Source organism: Zalophus californianus, chromosome 3, assembly GCF_009762305.2.
Source record: "Zalophus californianus isolate mZalCal1 chromosome 3, mZalCal1.pri.v2, whole genome shotgun sequence".
NCBI lineage: Eukaryota > Metazoa > Chordata > Mammalia > Carnivora > Otariidae > Zalophus > Zalophus californianus.
This window is the reverse complement of record NC_045597.1, coordinates 53,150,711-53,162,816: the sequence shown is the minus strand read 5'-3', so window position 1 is coordinate 53,162,816 and position 12,106 is coordinate 53,150,711. Positions and strand designations below refer to the sequence as shown.

General features: G+C 42.8%; 1 protein-coding gene across 1 annotated transcript in view; it reads right to left on the bottom strand.

Annotated features, from left to right (window-relative positions):
- The window catches only part of TNFSF11 (TNF superfamily member 11), a 31,779-nt gene extending 22,469 nt beyond the window's left edge, over window positions 1–9,310 (bottom strand). Inside the window, 3 exon segments of the mRNA XM_027590800.2 lie at window positions 1,941–2,108; window positions 9,079–9,210; window positions 9,212–9,310. Coding sequence (XP_027446601.1) covers window positions 1,941–2,108; window positions 9,079–9,210; window positions 9,212–9,310 — 399 coding nt within the window.
- Between the last annotated feature and the right edge of the window lie 2,796 nt (window positions 9,311–12,106).

Below are 12,106 nucleotides of genomic sequence, written 5' to 3'. Positions count from 1 at the left end.
TAAATTATAACAAAAATGTAATATGTAAAACTGGTATGCTCTTATAGATGGTAGAGCAATATGTATTTCATTGATTCTCTGATGCAATTTTTTTTACATTTTAGTAACTGAAATTAAGATGCAAAGAGAATCTATGATGATCATGTTTAACATATTTTTTGAGATTTTATTTATTTATTCATTAGAGACAGAGAGAGAGGCAGAGGGAGAGGGAGAAGCAGGCTTCCCACGGAGCGGGGAGCCCAATGTGGGACTCAATCCCAGGACCCCGGGATCATGACCTGAGCCGAAGGCAGATGCTTAACCGACTGAGCCACCCCGGTGCCCATGTGTTTAATATTTTTGTCGACATTTCTTTCTTTCTTTGTGATGCATGAAATAATGACATAAGTTAAAAATTGGTGGCATCTTAGATTTGACAAAATACAGCAAAGATCAACTTTAGATACAAAACAGCTTCATCTCCCTACCTCTAGCACATATCCTCTTTTCTTAAAATGCTATTATTATCTGTGAATCTTTTAAAAATAGACTAAATTAAAATGCAATTTAGATTTAGGGAGTTTGACAACTTTAGGATTTACCCTAAGATGATCAGAGATAGCCCAGGGAGTTGCATACTAGAGGCTGGGATAAATGGGTTGATGCAAGAATCCACACAGGTGCGCATGTTGGTATGCAATGTGTGCAGGCAGGCATGCACTGGAGTCACTGGGTTCTACCCAGTTTTTGGTGGAGTCAGTAAGTAAAATAATTTCACAGCTGCAAAATTCTCAAGTGACTTTATTCAGAAAAGTAGAACACACAGTTATTAATTGCAATGTTTCTCACTTGGAGCTGTCGGTGTAAGAGAAGTCACTGGTCTCCCCCATCCCCAACTCCTCCCTTCTCACTCAGCTCTCCTGGAAGATGAGAAGATGGACACAGAATTTCCACCTTGCCCACCACGTCACTTCCTGCTCTGCCTGCTTACCTCCTCACCACAGATGACAATGGATAACTTACAATTTTTTTTTTATGCATGAGCTTGTTTTTTTTTATTATTATACATACAGTACATCATTAGTTTTTGATGTAGTGTTCCACGATTCATTGTTTGCCTGTAACACCCAGTGCTCCACGCAGAACGTGCCCTCCTTAATACCCATCGCCAGGCTAACCCATCCTCCCACTAGAACCCTCAGTTTCTCAGAGTCCATCGTCCCTCAAGGTTCATCTCCCCCTCCGATTTCCCCCCTTCATTCTTCCCCTCCTGCTATCTTTTTCTTCTTCTTCTTTTTTTTAACATATAATGTATTATTTGTTTCATAGGTACAGAACTGTTATTTTTAACAGAGTCCTGGACCCTCTAGAACCCTCAGTTTTTCAGAGTCCATCATCTCTCATGGTTCATCTCCCCCTCCGATTTCCACCCCCCTTCATTCTTCCCCTCCTGCTATCTTCTTCTTCTTTTTTTTTTTAAACATATAATGTATTATTTGTTTCAGAGGTACAGAACTGTTATTTTTAACAAAGTCCTGGACCGACAGATGTGGAATAGGAGATCCTACCTTTACAAAACCAAATGTAAAGGAAATAGCAGTGAGTCCTATAAATTGAGGGAATGGTTTCTAGGGCAGGGAATTCACACCAGCAAACTGACCCATTAACGACCACAAACTATCTTTGTCCTCCTTCAATGTATGAATTTAAATGACTCCTCTTAAAAAAAAAGAAAGGAAAGGAAAGAAAAGAATATGGGCATGAATGTCTCTAGTCATCATAAGAAGCCATTACCAGCTTCAAAAGAATTCTACTAATCTCTTTTAAAAATTCTCTTTAGCTCTTTTACAAATTATAAAAATGAAAAAGAACAAAGTCAAAAGCACTCAGCCAGTATTAATTTTCGGTATTAGCAGGGTCAGTGAGGACCCTTGACTTGTAGCCTCATGCGGACTCACCTTTTGTACAGCTGCTCGGAAGGCCTGTTTAATGCTCTTACACGAATCAGGAATTAATTTTGTTTCTTGACTCTCCAGAGTTGTGTCTTGCAAATCTGCGTTTTCGTGGAGTTTGAAAATTCTATTAATGCAATGAGTGTCATCTTCTGATATTCTATTAGGATCCATCTGAGGGAAAAAAAAGTCAGGACGTGGAGTAATTATCATTGATCATTCTACTATTTAATAAAGTGTGACTGACTTAAGGACCAAAAAATTCATTCTTACAAGAGTCTTTATGTCTCCAACAATTAATAGTGAGTACAATTCCCCTCAAATTGGTGAAACATTGACTTCTAATTCATTTTTATGAGTACCTATGATTCACAACACAAGTATACACATGTGAATCATGGGGAAATGATCAAAATTGTCTGCCAACATGAAAGTCCTCGTGCGGGGAGGACTGTCGAGGAAAATCACGTGAGGTCAGTGCAGGTAGAGAAAGCTTTTTCTCTTTAAGCCATACCCAGCATGCTAGATAGGATGATGAAACTCACTTGGATATTCAAAGCATGAAGCCTACGAAAATCAGGTGAAATAAACACCATCTTTAGCCACCATGTTTTCTGGCCTTTCTCCCTTAATCAATGTATATATATATTTTAAAGATTTTATTTATTTAACAGAGAGAGACACAGCGAGAGAGGGAACACAAGCAGGGGGAGTGGGAGAGGGAGAAGCAGGCTTCCCGCCAAGCAGGGAGCCCGATGCGGGGCTCGATCGCAGGACCCTGGGATCATGACCTGAGCCAAAGGCAGACGCTTAATGACTGAGCCACCCAGGTGCCCCCAATGTATATTTTAATCAGCCAAAGAAGGGAGGGAGAAATCCAGTTCCTAGGTCCCCCAAAAAACCTAAAGCCAGAAGTATAATTTCCCTTTGTGTTGAAACTCTCATCAGTGTTTCTTAACCTGGAGTGGTATGTCTGTCAGGGGGCGAAAGTTAACGTCACATGGGATGAAGAAGGCTGTCTGGGGTGAGCAGGTTGTATGGATACTTGCAGGGGGGAGATGCGAAAATTCCTACAATTTAAGGGATTGTTCCACCCAAAATATCCCCATAGAGTTGTTAGCTGGTTGTCTGCATACACATCTCTTTAAGTATTACTCTTTTCTTGAGATTGTCTACCCCCTCCTCCTGAGATTCTGATAAGCCCTTGTAACAGTTTCTTTTTTTTTTTTTTTAAAGATTTTATTTATTTATTTGACAGAGAGAGACACAGTGAGAAAGGGAGGACAAGCAGGGGGAGTGGGAGAGGGAGAAGCAGGCTTCCCGCTGAGCAGGGAGCCCGATGCGGGGCTCGATCCCAGGACCCTGGGACCATGACCTGAGCCGAAGGGAGACGCTTAACGACTGAGCCACCCAGGCGCCCCGCTTGTAGCAGTTTCAACTGCCAAGCAAAGGGTAGAGATAATTTAGCTATCAATTGTTTTAATAATAATTGTTTAACTTATTGTCCTCTTCTTTCAAAAATTCAAGGTACCTTGTGTGCATTTGCTCATTAGTAGGTACATACTGGATGAAGAAAGGAAAAATTATAGAAGTTTATAATATAAGCTCAGTGAATTAATACCAGCTCTCTCAGTGCCTGGTTTATCTTCTTAAAAGTAATCAAAAAAGATGGGTAGGTTTATTAACCAACCATCAGAAATAAACTGGAAAGTATTCTATCCATATCTGAGGTTCTTGAAATGAATGATAACCTTTCAACACATGTGCACCCACTAATACGGATTTTATTATTTCAGTCTTGCATATGGGAGAGGTGTCCTTAACAAAGCAAAACTATTTGTAATCCATATTTATTTTTCATATTTTCTTTACAATAATCAGTATAAATCAGAATATGTGAGTTTTTATATAAGGAAAGCTTTTCAATCACCCCTTTTTTTTTAAAAGCTCACTTATGCCACTAAGTTTCCCACAAAATCAGAGAAACCTGGGCAGCTGATATGAAGGGTCATTGGGTTCAGACCTCAAGAAGGAAAAATCATGCCAAGGCCTCAGTTGGCTCACCACCAAGAAACTGCTGAACTACAAGAACAATGTGGTGTTCGCGGGGAAATGCCTGGGGACCCTAAAATTGGTTGAGCTCCAGGCCTGCTTACAGACTAAGCGCCATCAAGCGGAAGCAGTGTTGTCCGCCATGTTGTCACTACTGGAAGTAGAGTCCGAGCCCCTGTAGCTTCAAGGGCTCACCTGGAGCTCCTTAGAAACGCAGACTCTCAGGTCCCTGGTGCACCACCTGAGAATCTGCATCCTAACTAGATCCCAGGTCCTCCCCATGTACATGAAAGTTGGAGAATGCTTTCAAATATGAAATGTACAAATATAGATCTTCTGTTCTTAAAAGCTCTCGAAATTTCCTTGGACACCAATTTTAATTTTTTTCACAAGCAATAGCAGTTAGTACAAAACTCTTGTGACAATAATAATGGCTAGTGATCTGATGCAAAGAAATGTAACACAAAGATTTTGTCCCCTGTCTTTTAAAAAGTCTCCACTTTTTGGTGGCCGAGATGCCACCCCCAGCCAACTGAACCCACATCCCTGAGGGTAGGGGCCAACTAAAATCTCTCCCCAAGGGCTTCAAATGTGCTCTGGAGAACCACTGTTTAGGAAGGCAACACAAGAACTAAAATGTATATAAAAGTCATCCAATTGTTTTCCCAAAAGAAAGCATGGCATAGTTAATTTCAATAGTCATTTATTTTGTTTACTTAAAGGCCATACATTAGAAATGTCTTGTTAACCTATAACCAGACGTCTTTCTTGTTCCAGTGTCTTGTAGCTCTCCCTTCCCCAAAATGGAGACCAGGAAAAAAGAGAGGAGTTGAGGAGTGGGGGCTGGCAGACCACACACACCAGTGGGGGCCTCGGCTCTGGTAGTCTCCATGCGGGGAAGACCCTAGGGCAAGGCGTGGGGCACTCCACAATGCTGGTCCAGTGGCTGAACAGAGGACTCTCCTATCACACACCCTCTCTCCCGACACACTAGTCTGGAGAGAGAATTTGCATGACTGAAAAAAATGCTACTTTTTAGTCTAGTTTAGCTACTCATTAGATAACTTCCATACTGCAAGTTTCTAGTGTTGTGAATCATTTGAAAAGCTTCTTCAGTAAATTGAACATACCAGGCACTGGGTTTGATGCTGCCAATGATGTAGTGAGCAAAACAGGCAGTCCTTCCCTTCTTGAACCAATGTATTGTACACAACAGAGGAACGCACAAGCTCATCAAAAAAAAATCATTGTAAACTGAGTTACAAACGAATTCATTGTACCTAGAAATGTCTGAATGTATTCTATAAACCTTGAATATCTGATTTAAAAGACTTTATAATGCATTTATCAGATGATGTAGTTCATCTGAAATGAAAGTCTTTAAAAAAAACAAACTTCCTTGAAATGTGATCATGTGTAGGGTTAAATGAAGCAGGATGCTTGACATTTGTGCTACTTCGTTATCTGTTTTTTCAAACAGGCAGCCCGCACACCTCCACATCAGAGTCGCAGTCATGACTGCTCTCTAGTTTGGGGAACAAACACCCAGGGAGGTTGGTGTGCATACTGGGCGTTTGGGGGAAGGAGTTCAAAGGGCAACAGAGATTGAGTTTTCTGAAAAGCTTACCTTGTAGCTAAACTCCAAACTTTGAATATGGTTATATGGATGTTAAAGAAAGAAAGAAAGAAAGAAAGAAAGAAAGAAAGAAAGAAAGAAAGAAAGAAAGAAAGAAAGAAAGAAAGAAAGAAAGAAAGAAGAAAGAAAGAAGAAGAAAAGAAAGAAAGAAAGAAGAAAGAAAGAAAGAAAGAGAGAAAGAAAGAGAGAAAGAAAGAAAGAAAGAAGAAAGAAAGAAAGAAGAAAGAAAAGAAAGAAAGAAAGAAAGAAAGAAAGAAAGAAAGAAAGAAAAGAAAGAAAGAAAGAAAGAAAGAAAGAAAGGAAGGAAGGAAGGAAGAAAAGAAAGAAAGAAAGGAAGGAAGAAAGAAGAAAGAACACGCGCATCAATTTTACAAGCAACTTTTTGGAAGTTTTTTTTCTTCTTCTTCTTCTTCGCAAACCAAAGTATGAATACTATGTGGTAAATATATAGCACAAACCACATGCTATTTTTTCTTTGGCAAGGTTCGTGGAGGAAAAGCCAATCTACTTTAGATCTAGTACTTTTTTTTTTTTTCTTTTCAATCTGGGCACAGGCAATCTGCAAACATTTGGGAGGCTGATTCATTTTTAACTATTCAAACATGAGTTGAGAAGGGGAAACATTTTTTAAAGTCACTAATTTTTACACTATTCTGGGCATTCTTCTAAATGCATTTAAAACTAAATTAAGTGGGTTTTTTTCTTGAAGAATTATATAGCAACCCCCCCCCAAACAAAAACAATAGAACTGGCTCCTTTTTCTCTTTTGTTTATTATAAACTGCAAACATGTTACTTGATCCTAGACGATTTCATTCTAATTCAGATGCATTCAGAAACCCCAAGTAGTTGACACTTCCGACTTTAGTGGAACTAAATAAAGTATCTCTTATTTGCTACCAAGTTCTAATCTAAAGGAGTTGACATGAGTAAAAATGTTATATTAGTGATGGGTCAAATCGAGTCTACTCTCTTAGCTAGTAGAAATTTGAAAGAGGGCCTCTGGCATATGTAAAAGTGGAAAGAATTGTAGAATGAACTCCCACAAACCTATCACCAAGCTTCAACAATTATCAACCCATGGCCAATCTTGTTTCATCTATAAGCAACCACTTCCCTACCCCGAACCCTCCCCACCTATTATTTTGAAACAAATGCCAGACATCATAGCATTTCACTTGTACCTTACTTTAGAAAGTATCTCCAAATGATTAGGACTCCTTTTGGTATCAAAGGTAGATACTATATACTCAATAAAACACAACCAAATCTAGTGGTGTCTTCCTATGAACACATTGCTCCTGATATAACTTCTTTCTAAAGAAGTTGCCCCTTTAAAAGTGCAGTACGAAAATGGGGTTCAGGAGTAATGGCTAATATATTTGGCATAAGTTTTAGAGAAACCCATTCTTCATGGCATTTAGGAAAATTATACCTATAAAATCTGATGACATTAAATCTACAAATGAAAATTTTCTAGGTAGGCTTACTAATTGGCCTTTTACTTTGGAAAAAGGTGTTGAGAGCTTCACTATTACTCATGTAACGTCAAGACGGCTAAATTTTGATAAGCGATCATCAGACAGACCCCCGAGCCTACCAGACCATTAAGACTGCTGTGGAGATGCAGAACATCTGTCCTAAGAGCCCAGCGTGCCACTCTTTTCTACATGGCCACACCCATTTCCACAGTTCCCACCAATCTAAGCTGCTCATCTTCCCTACAGCTCATTCATTCCCCTCTGCTCTTTCCCTGCTGAACACTCACTTCACAATTACTGCTACGAAAATGCATATTCCTAAGGTGTTAGAAAAGATAAAAAGTAGTAGAGAATGATTGCATCTTTTGTCCTTTTTCTGAATGCTGCTCTCTTGTACGACTAAGAAATTTAAGTCTTTTGTTATAGGTACCTCCATTATCTGGCACCATGCAATGCACGTAGTAGGTGGACATTTTATGAATTGAATTAATGATCCTTAACTCCCATTCCATAGCACTTAATAGTCTCATCTGCCGTGTAGGCACTCAATACATACAGACTTTACATGGAAGGAGAAAACTGGGTGGGAAAATGGGTGAACCACTCATTCTTGACTGCATCATACTCTGAAGAAAGAAAAACATTTCATCACTTTGATATAGATGTGTGTAATCTTTGTTGCAAAAGTTGTTCTGTTAAGAAAAAATATATCAATAGGTAAGGATTATTTTTATTAAGATGCAAATAAATACAAGTGTCCTAAAGTATTGCTCAGAGTATTTTCACCTTTTTTTAAAGTAGATAATCAAACTTGCTCTATAAAACACAAAACAGTGGATAATGAATATTTAACAAAAAGCCTATGATTACAAGTAATGGAGTTCAAGACTCTGGCACATGTCAAAAACCCATACAATCCAAGCAATGCTGTGTTTTGATGCATCCAATTTGGTTTAGTAATCACCTTTGAATCTGAAAACCAATGAAGTCCAAACCCAACTCTCTTTTCCCATAAAAAAAAAAATTGCACAGTCAGCCCTCCACTTCCTCTGACAAAGAGTTCACAGCACCAGACAAGAACATTTGAATGAATCTAACCAACTGCACTGCAATTTCCAAGAAAACACAAGAGCATAAACCACCAGAAAGCATAATATTACAGATTTACCCCTTCCTTTCTACTATCTTTCCCTGCAGTTCCCAGCCCTCTTTCTCATCGTTTAGAAGTTTAGTTATTTGCTAGACTGTAGCGAGGCTGTATCAGGGGTGAGAACTTCACCACCATCACACACACCTTGCTTCCCTCTTCCGCCCACCTCAGTGGGAAGGCACCGGGTCCTTCCCTCCTCTTGCACCCAGAGCGAGCGGAGCCCCTGTCCCGCAACCAGGCTTCTCTGGGCGCACCGTCACTTGGCCCATCAGGCGCCTTGAGCATCTCCACTGGGTGCTCCAGCGGCTGCCTGCAAGTGCAAGCACCGCGCGCGACCTTCGGCTCTGCGCTCTCCTCCAGCCCCGCGGCCCGGAGCCCACCTGCAAAGCAGCCAGCCCCACGAACCAAACCCTCTGCAGGTGGTGGGCGGGCAGGGAGAGGGTTGCCGCCTAAGCGCTCAATTTTTCCCTTAAGTAGACGTTAATTCTTAGCTCCAGATTAGAAATGGAAGGGGTTGTAGGGGGAGTGTGCAATCATCCATTAGAGGTGAGCGGCCAATGCTGCGTCGCGGGGGAAATTCAAACGCAACAGGCCGGGCGAGCCCAGCCTCTGCCCGCTGCGGGGCAGGGACGGGAGCGGAGAGCAGAGGCGAGCGCGCGGGGCCCCGCGCCGGGCTGTCCCCGAGCCGAGCCGGACGCACCCTCTTTAGTCACTTTCCCCTCCCGAATATGCAAGATCCAGGGAGCCGAGCCGGGCGGCCAGACTCAGTTTCCCACGAGTGCGGAAGGGACGAGGTGGGCGGACCCCCGGGGAGGCGGGCACTCACCTGAGCTCTGAAGTAGAGGAACAGGGCGACGCTGCAGACCACCTGGCCTAGCCCCAGTCCCAGGAAGGCCACGAACATGGAGCGGGAAGCGGCGGCGGGCTGGTGCGGCGCGGGCGGCGCGGGCGGCGGGGGGGGCGTGCAGGGGACCTTCGTGCGCGGCGCCGGAGCCGCCGCTGCCCATCTCCTCCGAGCCGCGGAGGTACTTAGTGTAGTCTCGGCTGGCGCGGCGCATGGCGCTCGGCCGGCTGGCTGCTGCGCTCGCCTCCCTCGCTCGCTCTCTCCCTCGCCTCTGCCCGCGACCAACTCTAAAGACGGCGCGGAGCCGGCGCGGGGCCAGGCGGGCCTCGACGTGGGGCACTCAGAGGCGGGCGCTGCTCGGGGGGCGCGCGGGCGAGCGGGCAGGGCGCCCGGCTACCCCAACTCTTATAAACCGCTGGCGAGGGCTGGCCTCGGGAGCCAATCAGCCCCGGGCGAGGCTGCCTCTTCCACTCCCACCTCTGTCTCCCCTTCCTTCCTTTCTCCTCCCTCGCTTTCTTACTCTCTCTGAACGGCCTCCTCCCCATCAGCGCTCTCAGAGGATAAGGGCTGTGGGTTGTTCCAGCGGAGCCAGACGCCACTTGCTCATCTTCAGCCGCCAAGAGATGGGCCGGGGGAGAGGCAGATGGTGCCTCGGTTAAGGATACGGATAAAGGGACATCGCAGACGGGCCGTTAGCATCCCTGAACTTCAGTTTCTCCTATAGGATTTAGGAAGTTGGACTTGGTGATCCCTTGGTCATCCGGTCCTCCTCCCCATCACCCCGAAAGAAGTTCAACCAGGAATATCCTTGGGGATCCTGAGGGTGCGGCCTCTATCATGGTTCCAAATACAGGTTCCGAATTATTTTGGCAGCCTTAGAAAACCAGAGCCCCGGTCCCAAATCCCTGTTTTCTGCACCCTCAAAGTGGCTTTGAGTAGGGCAGGTTTTGAATGTGGGAGCAGAGAGCCTAGAGGCACCAACTCTGAGCTAGGAAAAGAAAACAGTACAGAGAGAAAGAAGGGTAGGCTCCAGTAGCTTCATATATGGGACCATATATTACATTCCGACAGGGTTCGTCACATGCCATTCCTACTGCTTGACGGTTATTCTCCTTCAGTATCCGAAAGATAAGAGGGCTATACTCTAAGATATAGGGAGCCCCGGGGGAGCTCCTGACTGTGAATGGAGAAAGATGAATGTTACACAAGGTTGAAGGTGTAAGTTAAATGTCAGTTTCATTGCTAAAGAAAACTTTCAAGGGTTTTTAAAAAGCCCCTATTCGGAATTGTGCCCCTCGGTGAGAAAATGAAAATATGGATTAGGCTCACAAATTCTGATACATCTTCAGCAGGAAGTAAGGGAAGTGGGTGCTGGACAGTTGAGACACCTACAAAAATTCCACCTCTGTGGTGTTCTACATTTCATGAATCCTTTTTAACTTTGTGTTCTCTTTCTGCATAGTTCTCTAATGGGTTCTTCTCTAGGCAAGATTTCTCACAAATGACACATCTCTAAGTTAGTAAAGATTGTGCTCTCAGGTGAACACTTAGAACACAGCACATTTTGAAGAATAGCAACCAGGTTGTATTTAAAAAAGCATCTGTACAAATGAAATGGTTTGTTCAAATAAAAAAAAAATGCTTTTAGCATTTATGTGTGTATGTATACAAGTTTGATAGGAAAAGAGGGGGAAAAATTTGCAGACTCCAGTATAGAAGTAATTAACATTAATCTTCTACTCCATGCAGACCTGGGCCTCTCCCTACTTTTTGTTTGTTAACTTTGAGGATAACATGTTATTTTCCTCTTTAGTCTTCTTTTGGAAAACAATTCTATATTTCGTCTTTTTTGTAGATCTTTAATAAGATCAAAGAAGTTTAAAATGCATTATAACAACTAAACCCTGGGGCGTACGGGTGGCTCCTTGATTTCAGCTCAGGTCATGATCTCAGGGTCCTGCGATTGAGCCCTGTGTCAGGCTCTGCATCCAGAGTGGAGCCTGCTTGGGATTCTCTCTCTCTCCTTCTCTCTCTGCCCCTCCCCCCACCTCGGGCACTCTCTCTCTCTCTAAAATAATAATAATAGCAACAACTAAACCCACAATGACCTCTCTGTAATCCCTTCCATTTTTTCCAGTGTTTTACATACATTTTTGTTCCTTGCCATCATTATCCTCAGATTACAAGAGGGTCCTTCAAATCTCTGAGTCATGTTCAGGTATGTTTGACCCAGTAGCTTCATAGTTTCATATATTAGACCACATGTTATGTTTGTACAGAATTTTTCATGTGACATTCCTACTGCTTGGCACTTGTGTTCCTTTAGTACCCTAAAGATTCTATCTCATTGTATTCTGGCATGCATCGGCTGAATTGGAAACCACTGTCAGTCCATTTGTTGCTTCTTTGAAGGTAATGAACCTTTCCAGCCTCTTTCTTTGCTTATTCATTCATCAGCATTCCACCCCTTGATATATAAACTCCACATGTTCAAGAACTTTATCTGTACTATTCATCTCTATATCCCCATATTCTAGAATGTTGCCTGGTATATAGTAAGTGCACAGTAAATATGTGTTGAATAAAAATATGATTGAAGGAGACTGCCACAATCCCTGTCCAAGTCACATTGTTTTTTTACCTAATTAATCATGTCACCTAACTGGTCCCACTTCCTCCAGACTTGCTTGCCCCTGAACAGTTCTACACACACTGACTGGGATTTCCTTTTAAAGCAAAAAGATGTATCATTTGCCTACTTCCAACCCTCTAATGGCTTCCAAGTGTTATTGGTATGAAGTCTAAACTCTTGAGATAAAAACCTCCAATGGTCCTTCACAATCTGGCTCAAGACTCCTGTTCTACATCAGTTTTGAATATTATCCTTCACCGTAGTGTGCTTCTCTCCCTTCTGTCCACAGTGGGATGACTCTCCTACTCAGCCTTCCTCTTTCTGCTCCAGTACCATTTCTCCAGTAGTCCTCCTTTGTTCCCCTGACCTGGATGGGCT